The 21,583-nt window shown below is 47.7% G+C and overlaps 1 protein-coding gene across 1 annotated transcript; it reads right to left on the bottom strand.

Annotated features, from left to right (window-relative positions):
• Positions 1-3,605: 3,605 nt before the first annotated feature.
• Positions 3,606-21,332, bottom strand: Pigr (polymeric immunoglobulin receptor). The gene is made up of 11 exons (XM_047521801.1): positions 21,186-21,332; positions 14,393-14,490; positions 13,376-13,720; positions 10,790-11,446; positions 9,286-9,618; positions 8,417-8,740; positions 7,264-7,450; positions 6,742-6,863; positions 6,004-6,135; positions 5,830-5,888; positions 3,606-4,793 (listed from the first exon to the last, which is right to left on the bottom strand). The coding sequence occupies exons 2-11, from the start codon at positions 14,433-14,435 to the stop codon at positions 4,698-4,700; spliced, it is 2,298 nt and encodes a 765-aa protein (XP_047377757.1). The 5' UTR covers positions 14,436-14,490; positions 21,186-21,332; the 3' UTR covers positions 3,606-4,697.
• Between the last annotated feature and the right edge of the window lie 251 nt (positions 21,333-21,583).

Below are 21,583 nucleotides of genomic sequence, written 5' to 3'. Positions count from 1 at the left end.
TAAGCCAATCCCAGAAAACCAAAGGCCAAGTGTTTTCTCTGATATGTGGATGCTAACTCACAATGGGGGGGCATAGAAGTACTTTGGATTAGACAAAGGGGAATGAAGGGAAGGGAGTGGAGATGGGAATAGGAAAGACAGTGGGATGAATTGACATTACTTTCCTATGTTCATATATGAATACATGACCAGGGTAATTCCACATCATGTATGACCTGAAGAATGGGAAGTTATACTCCACATATATATAATATGTCAAAATACATTCTACTGTCATGTATAACTAAAAAGAACAACAACAACAACAAAAAACAATTCAGGATCTGAGCACTGTCAGGCAAAAGGTAACTGGAAGGATCAAACTCCCACACCTGGGCCTATCCAGAGGCTGCCTTGAGATGTTGCCCCAGGGTCTCTGGGGTTGGAGGTCCAAGGGAAGCCTGGCCTCTGGATAAATTATGCAGTTTACTGTTGGGAGAAATCCTAGTTCTTTGCTGGCAGCAATGAATGTCTCAAGTATGTAAACCCGCAGGGAGGAGCATCCGCTTCGGCCACCTAGGAAAGTACACAACTGCCCCAAATTGACTCAGTGTTACCAAGGGAACCTGTATAGGAACCTGGTGGTCTGATTCCCCTTGGCACATTGTGATTGGGCAAGAAACCTATAAAATGTATAGCTGTTCCCGCAGGCTGCTCACCATAAGCCTACTTCTACTCAACTCCCAGAGTCTGGGTCTTAACTCCACGCCCTTACCCTGCGTCTGAGCTAGCCTGGCACAAGAGAAACTACAGTTTACCATTCTTATTCTCTTGGCTCTTCTTTTTCCCATGTGAATTTGATCTCCTCTCTGACTCATAGGCTGCTGTGTTCCTGGTATTCCTAGTCCCAGGAGCACACAAAGGGGCAGGGGACTCAATGGCCAAACATCCTCTGGGGGCCAGAGCAGTATATGTGATGGAGAACATTCAGAGCCTGATGTTAGGCAGGTGGAGGGGACAAATAAAACCAGCTGCAGTGGGAGGTGTTCAGAGCCCTAGAGGTGAAGTTGCTCGTGCTCCATGACCACTTCTTAACTAAGGCTTTGCTATCCTCCCACATTAGGGCTGGGCTAAGAAGAGCATTCTTCCTAAGGTTTCTGTGAGGGCGGGAAGAGGTGAGCCTTACAAGAGGTGTGGCACACAGCCTGGGAAACAGTAAGAGCGAGAAGGGTTCACCGTTGTCATTGCGTTGTTCTGGCTTCTGCTTTGCTATTGCATTTCTCTACCTTGGCCTTTCCTATGACCAGGTTCCAAAGGGCCAGCTTCTGGGCCTGCCCACACAGAAAGCCTCCATTCTCTGTCCTCAGGTGGCCCTTCCTGTGACTCAGTGCTCCTCTCTGCAGTGTCTGACCATGAGACTCTCCTTGCCTGGTGGGCTCTCCCAAGAGCCCTTCCCCATCAGGTGGAGGCACCTGGCTCAGGTATCCTCTAACTTCCCTCCTGCCAGGAATTTGGTCAGAGGCTTGCCTGGCCCAAATATACAGGAATTTGGGGTGAATTACAATGTGATTCATCACCCAAGTCCTAGATTTTAGAATTTTCACATCCCCATAGCCAGGACAGACTTTGGCTTTAGTTAAGAGCAGATTGGTGGCCTCTGCTTTCTTTTCTCTCCTGTGCTGGTGATGGAACCCAGGGCTTTGTATATGCTAGTCAAATACTTGACTACTGAGCTGCATCCCCAGTCCATGGCTGCCCTTTTATTTTTCAGCCTTGAAAGAGAAACTCTCGAGTTCTTGGCTCACCTGGTGGGATGAGCTTTCTGTTCTTGCATTAGTTTCATGGCCAACTGGAGGCCATGGGCTTTGGTCCTGCATCTGTTCTCTTGTGTGCATGCCCACTGCCCACTGAGACATGAAGTCTTTCTGAGGTGATCCCTCATTGTTTTATTGCACAGTCTCCCTAGCAGAGGTGACTGTTTCAGGGAAGCTAGTGTGGGTGTTGGGAAACACTGTTTCTTTGCTTTGGGGACCAGTTTCATAGACCATAGCACTGCTGTCTCTTGCACTTAGGAGAGTTTTTCAGTCTTGAGTCTTGGAAAAGTCATGAACAAGTTTTTTGTTTTGTTTTGTTTAGCTTTACAAAACAAAGTCAACTACTATAATAAATTTCTACCCAGGGTTGGACCTTAGTAATGCATACGCATATCATTACATAGTAGACTTAAAGAGAAAATAAAAATTCAAGATAGTTCAAGAACTTGGGGAAGATTTCCTTGTCATCAAATATGTAAGTAGTTCCCTGAATGGTTGATGGTCATTCCTCAGTGGCTTATCATCATCAGTCATGCAGATAATTGTTATTCCACTGTGCTGGACTGAATGGTATCTTCCCAAAATTCATGTCTACCCATGAACCAGCTTTTTTCTTCCTGTGCTGCCTGGGGAACACCTTTGGGTGGATATTGCCACACTTGCCATCATTATTGACAATACCATTTAGGAATAATGAGACTTTCTGGGATGTTAGTGACATTTCTTGACCTTTGATTCCAGGGACTAGGGGATTGGCCAGTTATTGGCCTTGATGCAGAAACTGCATTTTAATTCTTTGTCACAGGCAGGGGGTCAAAAGTAGCTTCCTGGGGGGTAAAACAGTTATAGGTTCTGACATGCATTGTAAGTTTTGTTCTCCTGGAATGATTTGCTGTCATCCTAGGAGAAACTAGGTCTGCATTCCCATCACAAAGAAGAGGGAAGTGAACACTCCTGATAGCCAACTCTCTAGCCTGGGGAGGAGCCCAAGGCTCTGAGCCAGGCCAGCATTTGGAAGTTGGCAAGGAGCATTGAAGTTGGTGGGGCTGGAGGGGAGAGTGGGGAGAATGGAGGTCTGAGTCCTTGCAGGGCAGGCTTGGGAAGTGACCCTGAGCCCAGGTAGAAGGCATGGTTCCCATCAGGCAGAATGGAAGACCTCTCCACACACAGACCCCGAGGGAGAGTCTAGGTAGGGGTAGGAGAAGGGAAGCAAGCTGCTAACTGATAGTTTGGAGAGTTCTTGTAAGATGTGACATGGTTTAGTGGCAGAACCTAGGATAAGTTTAATAAACAAGGGGCTCTTATCTAATCACTAACCCCCGCAAGAGACTTTGAATCAACCACTCTAAACCCTAAGTTATCCTTTACTACCTTTTAGTTGATGAGCCTATAGAGAGAATTTACTCTTGTGTTTACCCTGGTTTTGATTAGTGGCCTATTAATTTTGGAGGGTACTCCAGGAACATGAGGTTTAAGGTTAAGTATGTACTGTACTAAGGTTTTGTTTGTTGTTTTTTAGTGCCTATTAGGAGCACCGATTAGCTTTGCTTTCAGTTTATTTCACTATAGTCTTAATTATTAAACTTCAGGATCTTGACCATTGAAGTAGACATGAAAAAATTCTTTCATTGAAGACAATCTTGGTCCCACTCTCGGGAACTTTCCTCGCCCTCTTCAGTCCAGCCTTGGCGGTGTGGGAGCCTGTTGGCTTAGACACATGCCCCAGGGTGTCTTAAAGGGACCAAAGAGAAATGTTCTGGAAAGATTATCTGGGAAACCCCAGGTATGGACGAGAAATGCAGTCCAACCCTCTTGGTGGCAATCATGGTCTTTAATTATTAATTAAGTCACATTTCTGATTTGTCAGCAAGTGCCAGCTAGTAGATGCTGGTTGAAGTATAGAGCTCAGAGGAAGAAAGAGCTTTAATGTTAGCTCTTGGGAGATCAGCCCCTCCCTGGCACCATCAGACACTCTCTCTTCTTCCCTCCACTTGGAACTCTTCAAATGTGTTTGTCAGTTCTCTTATCTTAGATCCAGGGGAGCGACAGGAAGGGAAGGAGTTATCTTTCCTGCAGGTGAGACCTGGGAAAGATCAGTCACCATCCACATTTTTCTTTTCCTCCTCCTTGTTCTAAAGCTTGCCTCCAAAAGTGGGGGCAGGACTCTTATAAAAAGATCCCTGGTCAGGAGATGCCAAAATTAGTTTGATGCTCATTTATCTCACTGGGTGCCCTTGAGAAAAACTCAGGACCTCAATGCTCTTACCTGGGACTGCAAGAGTCTGTTTATGATGACTTGTGTGTATGCTTTAGGACTCCAGGCATTGCATGATGTCACCCATTGAGGGCGAGGTGAGTGTACCTGGTAAGGTGTCACATCTTACTAGTGGACACACACTGGGAGCGTCAGGCCTCCTTCAGTGATATTATGGAGAGGCCACCAACTGGGCTTGTGGCATATCTGTCCCAGGATCTAGCAGGGTGTAAGTATTCAAACACATCTTTTTAATGAAAGATAGAAGAGAGGAAGGAAGAGAGGGAGAGATGGGCTGGAGGGGGAAATCCCATTGGCATCCCACCATAGGGTGCACAGAGGCCCCAGTGGATCTCCTTCCTGAAAAGAGCTCCCCACCCAGGTCCCCCTTATTTCAGAGAGACCACGCTAAGATCTGAATCCTCCACACCTGAGGTTCTCTCAACAAAAGCAAGCTGCAGATGGGCACTCCCCATGCTCCCCACAACCAACAGGAGCAATTTGTCCCGGCTTCGGTGCCACTGAGGACAGGACCAGCACACCTCTGAGCACAGGTAGAAAAAGCCTAGGTGGGGGGTGAGTGCAGGCAGCAGATCAGCATAATTCTGAAGGTGATTGTCGCAGGCGAGGGGGCAGGTGGCTGGTACTGCCTAGACTTCGTTGGGGCCATCTTGGCCCTGGGCGGCTATCTTGTTGGATTGGAGCAGGAAGGCTGAGTAGGCCATGTCGGCTTCCTCCTTGGATGACTAAGGGGGCAACAGAAGAGACATCAGTGGGTGAGGGTTGGGAGGGAGGGGATGCTGTCCACATCCTGAATTATCATCTCGACCCAAGCAACACAAGCTTCCATGACCCCTGTTCTCAGGCCAGCCCCGTGCTCACCAAGAGGGCCTGATTTTGAGAAATGGAAAGTTGCAACCTCTAAAAATATCTCCCTCTGTCTCACTACCTCCTTCCAACACATGGGGCGGAACCACCTCTGTTGCCCTGGCCTGTCCCCGGAAGCTGTGCCCACACAGCCCAGGCTGGCATCAGGCAAGGTAGTTTGTGTTTTTCTTCCTCCACCAGCCCAGAAAGGTAACTTTTCAGCAGCTGATGGGGACACTGTCTCTAGCTCTGTCTCCCAACTTGCTAAAAGCAGAGGTCTCCGCTGTTGCCAGGGGAAGGAGATAGAACAAAAAGCATAAATGCCTCAGAATTAGAGGCAAGTCGGTATCCTTCTAGGGAACCATAGGATGAGGGTGACATGTAACCCAAAGGCCTCTGGTAGCCTCTGGTGGGATTTCACATTCTGGTACTCGGGGTGGGCAGGACCTGCCAGTGACTATCGAGTTGTCTACCACCAGTGAATGTCTTCCAGGCCCAGACAAAGAACTGGTGCTGAGCAACTCTCAAGGGTGGGTGGGTGACCTGTGGAAAGTCCAGGAATCCCACAGCCCAGGAAGAGCACCCCCAATCCCCAGTCCTTGACATGTGACCTTCCTGCCTGTGACCATACCTTCCAGGCAATTTCCTTCCTTACGTCCTGGCTTCCTCCACTCCTGCAGGTTTACAGCCTACGAACACAGCTGCCCTCTTTCCTCAGCTTCATCCACAATACCCCACAACCAGGAAGTTTCACCTTTCCAGCAGAAAGTCCTCCTGAATGCTGTTTACGCCATCTTCCCTGGTATGGGGTCAGCCTCCACGTGGACATGTCCTTGTCCTGATAGCTAACCATAATTCCTCATCGTGCAATTCCCTATCACTCAAATGGGGCTTCCTTCTCCCCCTCACTCTTACCCTTTTTGCCCTCTTGGGTTCTTCAGGCTCCGTGTTGCTCTTGGGGGTGGCCATGACATCTGTATATACAGAGAGTGTGGTTAGCTCTCACTAGTCCCTGTTCCCACCCCAGATTCGGGGTCAGGTTCAGTTCTTGCTGCCTGTCAGGGGGTTGAGCATTCTCTCAATACATACCAGCTTTTTCTTCAAGGATAGTCTCCTGAGTGACTGGTGTGGCTCCCATGTTGTCAATGGCACCAAAATCCCTGGAGTTGTCAAAGTCTGACATACTAATATCCGTCCTGTAGCTTCTAATTGAAACCCGGTCTGTCCAGGAGAAAGAGGAATTGGTGTAAGGATAGGCTTGGGCCAGGGGAGACTAGAGTGAACCACCCCTCTCAAGGTAGCTCTGCCATAGCCCCTGGGACAGTCAAGGGGGTGGGACCTCTGGCTGCTCACCTCTGCTTCTGACCCAAAGCAGGATGGGATGATTTGAAACCCTCTTCATGGATAATCAATACTCCATGACCTTTGTCACTCTGTCATGCTTAATGCACAGCACCCCATTTTGTCCTCACATCAGCCCTGGGAGATGGTTATTATCATCCTGTCTGGATCCATGAGGAAACTGAGGCATTAAGTGGGGGATGTGCCAAAGTCACACAGTCCATTAGTCATTGAACTAGGTAGAAGCCCAGGTCTCCCGGATCCTGGTCTCTTGGCAGCCCTGTCTCTGACCTTAGACCCCAATCTATTGGCTAGCAACCCCTAATTAATTTTGAGGGGCTTGGGATTTATCTCTCCCAACTTTCTTAGAATCCTTTGTGCAAGTCTATGGAGAGGGGATACCGTGGTGGCCTCCTGTGTGAGCAGCTGAGCCAGGATTGAAGGGTCAGGGATGGAGATGGGGATGGAGAGCATTCCAGGACTCACCCACATTCTTCCGGTGCCGGGCTCTGGCTACCCACACAGCCACAACCCCCACCGCCAGCACCAGGCCCAGAGGCACCAGGGTAGACAGCAACACTGTGGAGCTCCTGCTTTGTCCCGCAGAGCTAGAAGAAGGGTTAAGTCAGTCTATCACTGGAAGGGAGACTCAGGAGCCCCGGGATGTGCTGGCAGGTGGGCCCCAGCCAGTGTTCCTCCCGGGTTGATCCACTCCACCCTCCTGACACAGCTGCCTAGCTCTGTTCTCCTAAGAAAACTTCCCAGACTTGACAAGGTAAGGAATGGATGTCGTCTGCATTCCAGGCTTGGAAGCTTGTACTGAAGTATGAACACTGCTCCAGCCATGGGAGAAGGACTGAGGGCACCAGAGGCCCACACCGCCAAGCTCGAGCAGAGGCAGGGAGGCTGCCTCACTATCCAGGAGGCGGAACGGTTCCTTGGAACGGGTGGTGCAGCTCAGGACCTCAGCCTCTGGTTTCAGAGTGGGGAGCCCCAGTCTTTCCTTACCTGCCAGTATCTGTGGATGCTCTGCCCCCAGGAACTTGGTCTCCCGTATCCTCCACCACTTTTTCTTCTGCAAAAAGCCTGGGATTCACAATGGCTTTGTTCTCAATCACCTGAACAGTGGGCTCTGCCACGTTCTCCTCAGCAACCGTATTTGCATTTGTGTTTGCTGGGCTGACCTCACGGGACCCTGGAGCAGAGGAGAGCGAGGACTGAGTTAATTTTTTCTTCTTTTTCTCTGTGTTCTTACTCCCATAGGTTAGGGAGTCTGAGGATGGAGCCTTCATTAGGAATCATGGGGTGGGAGTTAGAGCTCAAGGCCGTTGGGCTGGGACCAAGATTGACATTAGAAGCACAGGAGTGATGCCTTCTCTAGCTTGTCACAGATGATCTCTGCCTCATTGCTCTCAAAGTTGTTTCCATTTTCAAGATGCCGTGCCATGGATCCAGCTGTGATTAAGGACCCACTCAACACCTGGGGACAGGGAGATTTCTCACAACATTGAAACCCTGCCCAAGACCTCCTGCCTGCTGGGCAGTGCTGCCTCCTGGTGGTAGCTGGGTGGTGGTGGCCTTCTCAGTGAGTCAGACCAGTAGGACCCAGACACAATGGGATTTTTAGGGGGTCCAAAAATACCCTCCTTAGGGCTAAAACATTTTAAAAAGAGGTTGGAAATACAAATCCACTGGATTTCAGTTTTCTTTTTCTTTTTGGTGCTGGGAATTGCAACCAGGTCCTTGCTTGTGCTAAGCACGGGCTCTAACACTGAGCTAACCTGGGCCCCAGTCTTAATTTTCTTGATCAGACCTTGTAAATGAAGGTATTTGGCCCTCTTTTGAGAGCAGGCTTTGACAGAGGGCAGGAGGATGAATATATTGCATGTGAGATTTCCGTCTTTCTAGTTACAGAATGGACTTCAATTTGGTTTGGCGGGGCAACTATGGGACTTGTCTTACAGCTGAGGTTAAATGGCAAACCTACAATTTTATACAGTTTTTATGTCTATTTGGGATGCCCCTTAGGGAGGACTCCCATTTATCTCCCCCTTCCCCCATCCAGTTTCTGATGCCAAACCTAGGGCCATGCCTGGTTGAGAAATTGTCAGGCAGGTACTTTTGAGTGGTCCTGCCTTGGGGTTCCACAGGGCACACTCACCCGCTGCCGCCTCCTCAACTGCCACATAGACAGCGGCAGTCTCTCCATAGTGATGGTCCTGTCTCACACCGCACCAGTACCAGCCTTCATCCTCCTTGGTGACTGAGTTCAGGGTCAAGGAAATGAACCGGTTGTTCTGGTCACAGTTCACAAGGGCCTGGCGGGGGCTTTTGTCTTGGATGGGCAGGTCCCTGCAGCTCCTGTTGCTCCACTTGCACCAGTACTTCTCGTGGGAGTAGTATTTGCAGGGGAAGTGGCACTGGAGCTCGAGACTCCTCCCCAGCACAGCGGTCACATTCTCCGATACCTTGAGGCTTGGTTTTCCTGGAGCAGGGAAGGAAGAAGAAATAGGCATAGAAGTTGGCACTTGTGGATGCGGTACGAAAGTGACCATGGTGGTGACCTTTGCCCTTATTTCCCCTTTGGATAGCACTATAAATATATTAGTCTAAACACTTAAGCAACGGAATGAAGTGCTGATGTCATCATTATTGTTCATGTCCACTGCGATCAGTCCAGAGTCTCCATGTTACAGAACATGGAGCTTTGCTCCTGGCTCAGTGTTTTTTCTAGACTTAATACAAGAGCCTTATTCAACAACTCGACTTCAGGTGACACCCGCCTCCTGCAAAAGAGGTCAGTGTTCCTAATATCAGAAAGTGCCACATATAGCAATCGGAAGAGCGTGGAGCGCTTGTCAGAGATATAAAAATGTGACCTCTGGATAGGAAGTCTCTCTCCTGAGGATTGTCCCCATCCACACACCAGGATGCAGGTGAAATAGGAGGAAGAATGACTGGAGAGACTGCTGCGGACTTGAGTGGTCTTGGGGTTTGCTCCCTTTCCTCTTGCCCCAGTTTAGCTCTTACCTTCAACAATCTGGAGCTCCACTGAGGTCCTCCAGCGAGTACTGCCATTGGTGAGGCACCAGTAGAAGCCAGCATCCTGGGCGGTGAGCTGGTTGAGCACAACTGTGTAGGTGCCATTGCCCGGCTCTTCAAACAGTGCCAGCCTGCCCTCATACTCTTCCTGAACCTGCCCCTCGCTGGACACCAGCAGTGGGCAGTGGCCGTTCTGCTTTCCTTCCCAGAGACACCAGTACTTGATGCTGTTGCTTTCCTTCCGGTCATAAGGGCAGAGCAAGGCCACAGAACCTCCTGCCACACCCTTCACCACAGAGGGATTAGGGGGGACCACCGTCTCTGGAGGCACAAAAGGAGAAGGCATGGAAGGGTGGCAGCCAGGAGCAGCCTTGCATGGCCTAAGCAGCCCTTTCACCATGACTCAGTCAGGGTGGAGCGTGCAGTGTAGATGAGCCCCCTTGTCCTTCTCAGAAAAAGAAAAAAAAAAAACCTTTCATGTATCACAGAACCTGTAGCTGGAACCATCAAGACCAGACCCAATGAGCTTCACCACCAGTCTGGATAGCTTGCTCTTTTTTCCTACCCCTAGGTATAAAATTTTATCTTTTTCTTAGCTCATCCTACAAAATGAACCAATGAATTGCCATCTAAATTCAGAAGAGTTATTTAGAAGGGGTGTGATTTCAAATGTAAATTAAGTAGCATAGATAGTGTTAATAACCAAGGACCTTGAGAGGCATCTCAAAGAGATGGACAGCCATTCTCCAGGGTTCTAATGCTGAGGACCAGAGAGATCTCGAGTGACTGAGGATGTGGAGGAATGTGGCGAGGACCCAGAGCTGGAACTAAAAGGGACGTGCAGGGGATGCAGGTTTCTTAAAGAAAAGTCACAAGGACAGATGCTTTGAACTGCAAGTTCTACTTTGCTGCTTCTCGTGAGGACAACTCTATGCAGACTGCTGCAGGGTGAAAAGGAGCAGGGATTTAATTGTTTTGCAGTGTTGATGGCCTTCCATGTATGGCCGTGGGCCAGATCATGTTGAATAACAAATAACCCTAAGAGATGTGGGAGTGGAAAATTTAGAGGCTGGGGCATTGCCTTCCTGGAAGCTTTGAGGTCAAATCTTCTCTCACCTGAATGTGCAGGATAAAGCATCTGCCTTGCTCAGGTGTCAGAGGAGGGAACAGGGCCAACTGTGGCACTGAAATCCAGACAATTTATAAGTCTTGCCTTCATCAGGAGCTTTGCTCTCCTTATTCCTATTAACCAGAGGTGGCTATTAAAAGGCCTTTGGTAACAGAGGAGAAGAATAAAGAGAGCACAAGGCAGAAGCTGCTGCATTTTCTAACTGTCCTGTACTACTGCCCAATAGCATGCAGCTCAGGGCTCCTGAGTGAATGCGTACTGTTGACTGACAGATGAATATTGTTGAATAGACCCAGGAGCTGGAGCTAAGCTAGTTCCTCACTGCTTTCCCCATCCCTTCTCTCTCCGCCTCTAGGGTCTTACCCTCATTGATGAAGAGTTGCCAAGCCTGGATGGGCCAGCCTTCCTTCTGCAGGCCATCTGGGTGTGCCCCGCAAAGGTAGTGTCCTGCATCTCCCTTCTTCAGGCCTGTGAGCAGCACACTGAAGCGGCCGTTTTCATTTTGTGGTTTGAGCAGGATTCTGCCCTCAAAGGCTGGATCCCTCTTCCCCAGGGTGTTGATAACCACATCACAGCTTCCTTTACTGTTTACCCGGCACAGAAATTGGGCCACATTTGTCCCCTCAGGGTCCAAGTCACAGTCAAAGTTCACGGAACCCCTCAGTTCTCCATAAACCAACTCAGGTTCAGGCTTTAGCACCTGGAGGTCAACATTCTTCTTGTCACTATTGGAACCCACCCCGGTCTCGCAGATATACAACCCAGCATCTCCAAGCTTCAGTTGGTTGATGGTGATGCTGAATACTAATTGGCTGGTACCCTGAATAGTTAGGCTGGCTCTGCCCGTGAAGTTGGGGTGTACATATTTATTGGAGTCGATGACTAGCTCGCAGGTCTGGCCTGTGTTCTTGCACAAGGACTTCCTGCTCTGAGCATTCCCACTTTTGAAAGGGCATTTGAAGGTCACCGTTCTGCCCAGATCTACTGTGTAGACCTGAGTGTCATTTAGGAGTCCAGGACCTGCAGGATGAAGGCAAGGGGGCAAGTTGTGATTTCACTTTCTTTTAACATAGGGCCCTTTGCTGTTCCCAGGGAGGGTCTGGGTAGGCTGACGACATGGGGTTCCTTACTCTCCAGAGGGGCACAGTCAGAATACTTCTGCTGGGACTCAGAAAGTGATACTTGAAAGGGAAACCTCAGAAGCAAACTTTCTCTCTGACTTTCTCCTGCCCTCCTGTCTCCCACCCTCCTGTTCCCAAAGGGAGGTCATAGAAACTAGAATTCCTTTTCCCCAAAGCAGGCCATAGAAACTAGGATCCCTTTACCCCAAAGCCATCCACAAAACCTAAAAATACTATTTTAACCTTTCCCCCACCTTTCTGTGTAACAACTGGCCATAAAGAAATTCTCTAATGGAGCCTAGTATGTCATAAGACCCTCACTCCTGAGGGTCCCTGCCCCATGCCCGGGAGGAAGAGATGCTAATATGAGGGGCCAAGAAGAATTTGAGGAGTCAGGCCCTGTTGGGTTTCTGACTTCATCTACCATGTCTAGCTCATGCCCTTTTAGTCTTACCATGCTCCTGCATGGCCTTTCTGCTTCATGGAACCTAAACATAAAATCAGATGACTTTCCCTACATCTTTGGGTCTTCATTCTGAAGGTACTGGTGCATGTGAAACTTGGATTCAATGAATTGTTGTTAACCTGCCTTTGACTTAGAGGTGTCAGCCATGACCCGTGTGATGGGTGAGGACAGGGATAACTCCCTTCCTTCCCTCCACCTTCCAAGGCCCAGCTGGACTGCTGTCTCCTCCAAGATGCCTTCCCCAGCTGATACTAATGTCCCCCTCCATGTCTTTCTTATGTCTGAATTGCTGACTTCAGCCAGTCTAGTGTAGATCTAATTATGTTCCCCACAGACTGGAGGATGGAAATGCATTTTTCTCACTTTCGAAGCCCCTGTTGTAACCAGCATGATGCCATCCATATTGTGTCCAAATTAACGTGTGAGGCAATGAACGGAATGAATGTAAGTACAAGTTGGTGAATTTCAGTGCATTACAAGAGACGTTTCTAAATATTGCAGCCGTTCAGTGGTGGAGTGGGCTGTCTTGTGAAGTATGTGTGTTTCTGTTGTCTAAGTGTTTACTCAAAGCCTGTACTCCCCTCCTCTACAGTGTTCTTTCGGGGATCCGCGTAGGGAAAACTGAGTGTGCTCCAGCTCTTATCCCATCACAACTGGAATGAGCTGTGGAGCGCACACACCATGGCACACACATCCCAGAGGAGCAACACACACCCTTAAGAGTCCCTCCACACTTCCTTCTTGAAGACTCTTTGTCTTTCCGGTTGCCCTTTCTATCCCTACTGCTCTCATGGTTAAACTCTTGTCAATAGCACCTTGCTTTTTCTCTCTTAAATTGGCACAGGCTTGTTCAGATGCCCTTGACTTCTGATCTTTGGTCAAGAACTGAGATTCTAATTTACGCTGATAGTTCTGATAGATGACTGGATCTCAGGTTAAAAAATAAATCCTCATTTAAAAAGAAACCTGCTGGTGACCCAAGGCCTTGGTCTAAAGAATACATTAATAGTAAGAATTTAAGGATCCTTGTAAATCTTTTTGTGCCTTTTCTTTTTCTTTAGGCTTATAGACTTCTTGTCCCACCTTCAATAAATATAAGGAGAAGTTGTCCTCCTGATACCTCTAGGCGAGGGCCTCAGTAAAGCCCTAAAATGTTACAGACCCAGAAGACAGGCCCCCAAGTAGACATCACCTGTCTTCTTCCTGTGTTCTATTACGAAAAGTCTGCCTTCAGAGGGAGGTGCCTCCCCACCCCAGGGCAGGACCCCCTTCCTATCAGGAGTCCTTCCTCAAACCTTCCCATTGCATCTGACACGATGCTCTCTAACTTGTCCCCAAAGCCCAGGGCACCTGGAGCCTTACCGTGGCTGACCTCCAGGCTTACATCAAAGGACAGGCCTCGGTTATTAATGCCCAGACCACACTTGTAGCTTCCGGAGTCATCCCGGGTGAGCTGGGCAATGGTCACCTCGAATGTGCCATCCGCTGGGAAGTTGGTGAGGTTGGCTCTGCCCACGTAGTCCTTGGAGATGTAACCCTCTGAGGAGATGAGGGTCGTGCAGCTACCCCTGCCTCCCTGCCGGCACCAGTACTTGCGGGTGTGCCGGTTGACAGAGGTGGCTGGGTAGTAGCACTTGATGGACACTGAGCTACCTTCCACACTGTTTACCTCCGTGGGACCAAATATGGGACTTTTCATGGAGACCACTGTGGGAACAGAAGACAGAGGCTTTAAGACACCCTGGGGGAGGTAAAAGCCTGGTGGGAGGGATCCAGATATCTTCCCTGAAAGATGCAATTTTCTACCTGTGGATATTTACAGGATACTGGTAGATAATTGCTGTATTGGGTAAAATGATTGCTTAATTACTATTAAATTCTAATGTAATTCAATCGCAATATTTTAAACACAATACATGAATAACTTATGATATCTCTTTTTTGCTAAACGCCAGTTTTGGAGAGTGCTGTATTACTGCATTTCTTCTAAAAATATTTCTAAAAATATTTTGTAGATGATTTTCTTTTTCTCCGTATAAAAATATTAAGAGCTGGGAACTCTAATTGATTCACACCAAATCCCATGGTAACTCATATAGATGCTTGGTTTGAGTTCAAATTCTTTTTATTCCCAGAGAAGAAACTTCATCAGATCCCTGACTTTGAAATTAGGAATTTCCATTCCTGTTCCTGATTCCCAGTGCTCACTAAGCCATTTTCAGACATGACCTTTCTGCATTGCCTCCTTCTCAAGGGAGGACGAATTTGGAGAGGGACGTCCCTGGTGAGTGTGATTTCAGTGTCCGCAGGGAACTGAATCTTGGAGGGGGAAGGAGGAAGGAGGTGGAACGCTGAGGAGATGGGACCTGGCAGACACACCTGGGAAGACAGCCAGCAGGCAGGTGAGCAAGAAGAGCTTCATGGCTGGTGGCTCCCGAGGAGGCTGTGCCACTCAGCACAACTTCTTGTGTGAGATGCTGAAAAACAATAACCACAGGGAGATGAAACCCCTCAGTCTTCTAAGATGAGATGATGTTAGAGTTTCCATAACACCTATTTCTATCTCTAGCAACTGACATAAATTCTGCTAATGAATAAATGGATGGCTGAAGTTCCATCATCCTACGCTACTTATTGATCCTCAGCAGTCACAAGTAACTTTAATCTTCTTAACTAAGCTGCGTGTTCCTTTGGGGTAGGGCGATTGATGACTTTCTTCTGTATCTCTGTCCAGGAGATGTGGTTTGGGCACACCATTAGACCTTGGGACTGGCTCACTGAATGATTGGTTACTACCAAGAGGTGGCCCCATTTTTGTTTTAGCAGCTCTCCAGATATCTCTGGGAGGTGGAGGGAGCTGGCATATTTTCTGGTGTGTTTAGATGAGTAACTGACTCCCACAGAGGAGGTCTAACTATTATGAAGGCTGTAAATGTAACGATAGGGGGCTTCGCCTTCACTAATTTTTTCTTACCATGCTCTGGGTACTATGTTACATAATTTATACATGTTATCTCATTTAAAACTTGATAACCCTATGAAGTAGGTATTCTTACCCACATTTTACATCAGTGGAAATGAGAGCTTAAAGGGTAAGTGCTTTACTCAAGGTCACATAGGGGTTAAGCATGTGTGGATGAGCAGAGGGGGACTTGATAGGAAGATTTGAAGCCAGCTTTGTGTGAGTCCAGAGTCTGCACTCTGGACTGCTCCACTGCAGGATCACAGCCCATATGGGACAGCATGTTTGAATCTGGTGTTTTGTAGGACCTCAGTTGTTTATCAAACACAGTCGTTGATGTTATTGTTTGAGTTCTATAACTTCCCTTGAAATAAAACAGACATCATCACAACCATGATATGGACAAGAAAATCAAGGTTTTGAGATGCTGAGTGATGCCCAAGGTTTCCCAGTGACTTGGTTAGGGGGTCAGTGTTAAACATGTAGATGTTAAGAGCTTCACAATCTTGTCTGTGAGACCTGGCAGAAAACGACAGAGAATCTGAGGCAACCCTTGTAGATTTTCTGGCCACCACCAATACAGCCTCAGGTTAGGAGGGTTGAGGCCCAGGGCCCCTCCTGACTGCAGCTACCCTCAGGATCCAAATTGCAGCAGAGAAGAGAAGAGAAGAGAGGAAGAGAAGAGTCCCTACTTCCCAGGAGACTCTGACAGACTTTCAACTTTGGAATGTATATGACAAAGAGCGTTGAAAGAGAAAACAATAATAATAAGCCTGGGGCAGTAATGAGCACCCATAAAGATAGATAAGGAAGCTGTAGCAAGAGGGAGCTGGGCATTATCTCCCCTCACCGCCTTGGCCCCAGCTCCTGTTCCCAGAGACTTCCTTCATGGCTTGGGCCAAAGGGAACAGCATTGTTTATCTTGGTTATTTCTTTTCCGTAGGGGAATTTCCCAGCAAGGAGTCCTTTTATTTCCTTGTGTAGATAAAGGTATTCTGTTTCTCTAGTTCTTTGGAAGAGTAAGGGGAGGAGTTGGGGACAGATATGGATGTCAGGTGTCAACTCCAGGCTTTCTTGAGTCCAGCTAATTGCCCCAGACCTTTCTCACCCAATCAGTGATAAACTCCTGGAGTGGAACCTTAGCCAAATACCAGAGTCAGCCCAGGTTGAATGGCGTAGGGGCTGCTGGATGGGGGATGCCTGAGTGGTGAGACTCTCCCAGGAAAGAGCAGCTGGGAAGCCTGTTTTTCATTTTTTCTGCACAGTTAGGATGGGCTGGCTGCAATGTCCCAGGGAGCCTACTGCTCGCATTTGTGCCCGGCCCAGAGCACAGTTGCCAGTGGGAAGGCCAAATATCACCAAGTTTTAAGAGCCCTAGCCTGGAGTAGCTATCCTTTGTTCTCATTGCTCTTTTTACCTGTGGAAAAGCAAGCTTCCTAATATTGTGTGAGACAAGAGTGGGTCTTTCCATGGGCCCAGCAGAAGGCTACATCTCCTCCTCTGGATTAGTATGTTAAAACAACTTGTCCCGTTGGGTGCAGTCGCTTGGGAGGTGGAGGTAGGAGGATTGTGAGTTCAAAGCCTGTCTCAGCAAAAGTGAGGCTCTAAGAAACTCAGTGAGACCCTGTCTCTAAGTGAAATGCAAAATAGGGCTAGGGATGTGGCTCATTGACCAAGTGCCCTTGAGTTCAATCCCTGGTCTCGACCCCCACCAAAAAAAAAAAAAAAAAAAGACTTGCTCATTTTGTGACTCATTTAGATGGCATGTCTGCATGGAAGAGGGACATGCACGTGCACTCGTTACCTTTTGCATATTCTCAGACCAGGGGTGAGAGTATCAGGCGTGCACAGCTAGGGAAAACCCGGCAGAGGGTAACCTTGGTACAGAAGCGGAGTCCAGTCCCCAGGGGAATAGTGGGCAAGAGAGGACACTGATGCTCTTGAGAATAGGAACTGTTTCTTGCCCAGAGCTAAATTTGGAAGCAGCTAAAAGGACCTGTGCTTTGAGAATCAGTGAGGACCCCTTTATCTCAGTCAGAATTTTCCCCCAAGCCAGGAAATTCAAGTCTCCAGGAAGACATAGTTGCCGGGTGTCTGGAACTGGATTTAAAGGATTTACCTAAGGAAAGAAGGAAAGAGAGGGCAAAACAGTTTTGGTACCTACTATGTGCAGATGCTTTGCTAGTATTTTCTCATATAATTTCATCCATCAGCACAGAAACCCAAGAGGTAGATAACATTATCTTCATTTTGCAGATGGGAAATCTAAGGGTTAAAGAGATTCTTGACCCTAAGGCCCATGGAAGAATTGGAATTTTAGGGTACCACCCCATTACACTCTTTGAATGAGCTGAGGGATCTGTTCTACTGGGTTATATGTATGCCAGTACATCATGCTTGAAGGTACCCTATCTGGTCCTTAAACTAGTAATCTAGTTTTTTCATTGATGGGGTTGAGATGTCCAAATCATTCTCAGTTTACTAAGTTAATGCCTGATATATTTACAATGTATGTTCCCATGATTGTGGATTGTGGTAGGGAGATAAGCTCTGGTGAAGAATAGAGTTTGTCTCTTTATAAAATTCATTCCGCTAACTCCACTGCAGTGAAAGTGACTGCTCTTCAGCTTTCCTGGCGTGGAGTTCAAACCATCTAAACTCAAGTTTCCTCCCTTTTCAAAGGAAGAGGGATCACCTGGACCTGGGGCTGGCTGGGTTTCTGGGGTGTTATACGTTCCTATAACGCTGTAGCAATCTGAACTCTCCACCTGCTTAGGACCGGGAGATGGTCAGCGGCCTTCTCACAGTCCCAGGAGCTTTGGAGAAGATGGAGAGTACACACTAAGAAGACCAGAAGCCAAGTTGGCAGTTTCTGACAGCCCATGAGTGTGAACTTGGTGTAGCAGAAAGCTCTGAGGTACAGAGGCATGGGGGCTGTCTGGCCTAGCTGAGAGGGGATTTTCCTGGCCTGGACCAAACAGCCCCTTCCTCTGCTTCCAGGAGAGGAACTACCCTCATCCATTTGGGATGGTGACGCTCTTCTTCCATGGAGACAGGGATTGAGCACAGACTAGAGTGAGCTTGGAAAGAGTTGACTCAAGAGGGAGCTTCAGGGATGGACGAGAACCCAGAGGTCCAGTTCTGTTCTACCATAGGCTACAAGGAGAGTACTATCACGTGGGACTCAACTCCCTCATCTGTAAAATGGGTATGAATAGCCTCATGCTCTTCTAGTTTGAAGGGCTAGTGCTCAGGATGGGGACTATGGAGAGGATAATGGGATACTGTGCATGGAAGCACTTTGGTGTTAAGCGCGCTTCAACTGTAAGATGTTATAATTACTCTTAATCATAGGAGGGCGGGGAAGGGTCTGTACACTTGACTTGCATGGTTGCAAGCATGGTTGCTGTGGACTTGACTGAGAGTGGCACCAAGCACTGACTACTCAGTTTGGTGTCAGCTCCCAATTGGTGGCTGTGTGATTTGGAGCAGGCTATTTAAACCCATTGAGCCTCAATGTTCTCTTCTGTAAACTGGAGATAACTATACCTCACGCAGAGAGTTGCTATAAGAGTAAAATTGAGAAACATATATGAATTCCTCAGCATGGTGACAGGCTTCAAATTCTTTCACTCTGTCCTTTCTAAAATGAATGCGACCTTCCCTCTTTCTTGGTTATCGAGTGAGGAGAATGAAGGCTGCTTCCTGGGCATCTTTTTAAGACTGGGAGTGAGCTTTTCAGGTTGGGCCACAATGGCTGAGAGAGGAGACAAGCATTGTGAACTAGCATATAAGGAAGCATGCACACTGGATTCTTTATGAGTGCATTATGTGTGGTAAGTGGTTTAATCATCGCAGCCACCCTAGAAGGTAGAATAAAATGGGCAACCCCACTTTACAGATGATAGATTGAGGCACAGAGAGGTAAGGAATTTGCCCAAGGTTATGTAGTTTCTCAGTGACCGAGATGGAATTCTGGACCAAGAGCATAGGTGCTTAGCTACTCTGCTGTACCTCAAAGGTCTTGCTGATGAGAGGAAGCAGTGGGGACAGGAAGGAGTAGGATCTCCAATCTTAGAGAAGAGGGTTAGTCCTGCCTTACACAGAAAAGGAAGTTCCTGTGAAGAGACACCTGGACCCAGAGGTAGGCGCCAAAGGAGAAATTTCTTCCTGAAAAATATCAGCTGCTATTTCCCTAGCATGAACCATGTGTTGGGCATTATCTATGTTTCCTACGCCTGAGTGCATCTGCCCCAAACCCTCATTTTACTCTATAATACTGTGTCAATGCCAGCAACTCTGAGACCTCGGTCCCAGCCCACCCACAGAAAGGACCAGACATAGGTGAGAGAATCTCTGCTGAACACAATGCTTGGGTATTACAGGTTGAGTATCTTTTACATAAAATACTTGAGATTTTGGATTTTTTAAAATTTTGGAATGTTTGTACATGCATAATGAGATCTCTTGTAGAGCCAAGTCTACACATGAAATCCACATAAGCTTCATAGGTACCATATTTACATAGCCTGAAGGTAATTCCTACGACATTTTTAGTCTACCTGCGCTTTGACAGAGACCAGGTGTAAAATTTTCCCGTTGGATCAGGTTAGCTCTCAAAAAAGTTTGATGTTTTGCAGCATTTCAGATTTCAGATTTTGGGTTTAGGGATGCTCAACCTGTAATTTTTTAGGTTAGGTAATTTGTTTTTAGTTGATATCAAAATCTTACAAAATCTCACAATTGCATCTGAATGGCTGAGTTGACATATCATTGTTCCTTCTCGCTGGGTGATTTTACATCAATCACATAAGCTCATGCATTTCCTCAACTGTAAAAAGGAACCACCATACCTATGTTACCTGTCTCCCAGGTTTGTTTTGGGTGGGAATGAAATAAAACAGAAAGTCCAGAGTAAGCAGATTTACTAAATGGAAACTGTCATGATCATGTTTTGTAAACCAAAACCACAAAGATGCAGGGGTGGCAAGAGACCAGCAATGATCACAGAGCGAGTTGCTCTCCTGACTTCTGGCTCAGTTCTTTCCACTCCATCACCACATCCCAGGCCAGGGAGAACTCCAGCCATGACTCTGAAAGACCCTCTAGTTTCAGCGGACAGCTGCCTCCTCCCCAAACCCTAAAATTGACACTTTCCTTCTCCAGATGTTAAAGAAGCTGTAATTTCTCTAATGAAGGGACAAAATGATGGCAAGGACTATTACACAAAATGTGAGCAGGGTGGGTGACCCCAGGCACTGTGGCAGTTGTTCAAAGACAGCTGGAGGCTAGGGATGGAGGGGGACCAGCTGTGCCCTTGTGCCTTCCAGTCCCACGTCTGGCTTGTGGGATGCTGTTGGGATGGGCAAGGGAGATGAAGGCTGCAGAGCCTGGAGGTGCATCAGGACTTGGGGAAGCTGCCTGGGCCTGGAAGTTGACCCTGCCAACCTTACTCTGTCACCTTGTGAGGATCTCATTTTCTCACTTGGAGCAAGGGCAGGATGATACTATGATACACACTTATGTTTCAGGTGGAAGGACTCTGCTGAGGAAAAGCTGGACTGCAATTAGAAAGGAATTCAGAGACTCTCTGAAACCCAGAAAAAGGGACTGAACAAAGTAGCCTTTGCCGACAGAAAATTTCAAAGACTAGAAGTGACACTGCTATGTTCCTGCATTTTATATGCATTATCTGAATCCAGGTTCGTGTAGTGTTCAATAAATCCTGGGGTAATCAAAGTAAATTTAAAAAAGAACAAACAATTTCTATTTTGCTCTAGAGCTCACAAAGCTATTTCACACATATTTGAATCCAGGTCAACCCAGAGTGATAGGTCTTATTTATATCCCCATTTTACAGATTAAGGAACTGAGTCTCAGAGAGATCAGGTGTCTTGCCTAAGGTCATAGTTAATAAATGGTAGAGGAGTAAGGGAATCTGGGGTTTAAGCTTAATGGGAAGAAGTACATATGGTGACCACAGATGTTCCTTCTCGTCTGCAGGTATTTTGCAAAAAAAGGATAGGGGCTTCTATATACAAGTCTGTCCTTACCTGTCCTTCTGGGAAATGCACCTTACTCCCCACCTCCACATACAGCCAACCAGTCTGCCCCGTGGCTCTCCTCACTGCACCCTTGGGAGGCTGTGTGGGACTGAGCTACCATCCCAGATAGCATCCTGTCCCGGGATCCCAGAGCAGCCACACTTACATTTAGCTACTTCCTTCTCTCCTGTTGATCCAGCTTCAGGGGCACAGCCTGCCGGCCAGTCCGTGTATCCCCTGGCTCTGTGGAAGCTGCCAGCTGGGCAGTGGATACTGCTACCAAAACTGAAACTGTGCTCAGGGCTTGACCTACACCTGGGCTCTTAAAGGGCCACTCTCCCATAGGCACGGCGGCCAGCCAGGGGCACGTGACTCATGGATCCCTTCTTTCCTTTCATTTCAGCTTTCCTGGCTAGCTCCATTGGCTTTCCCTTGACCTTGGGGAGAGTCTGTCACTTGGGACTCCTTCATCATTACAGTTGCAGGATATGGGGCAGAGTGTCAAACACGAAGATCCTGCTCTGTCACTTTCTAGCTTCAAGATCTTAGTCAGGTCACTTTCAT

Source organism: Sciurus carolinensis, chromosome 12 (assembly GCF_902686445.1).
Source record: "Sciurus carolinensis chromosome 12, mSciCar1.2, whole genome shotgun sequence".
In the NCBI taxonomy this organism is placed as follows: domain Eukaryota; kingdom Metazoa; phylum Chordata; class Mammalia; order Rodentia; family Sciuridae; genus Sciurus; species Sciurus carolinensis.
The sequence above is the reverse complement of the archived record's forward strand: the minus strand, read 5'-3'. Positions and strand labels throughout refer to the sequence as shown.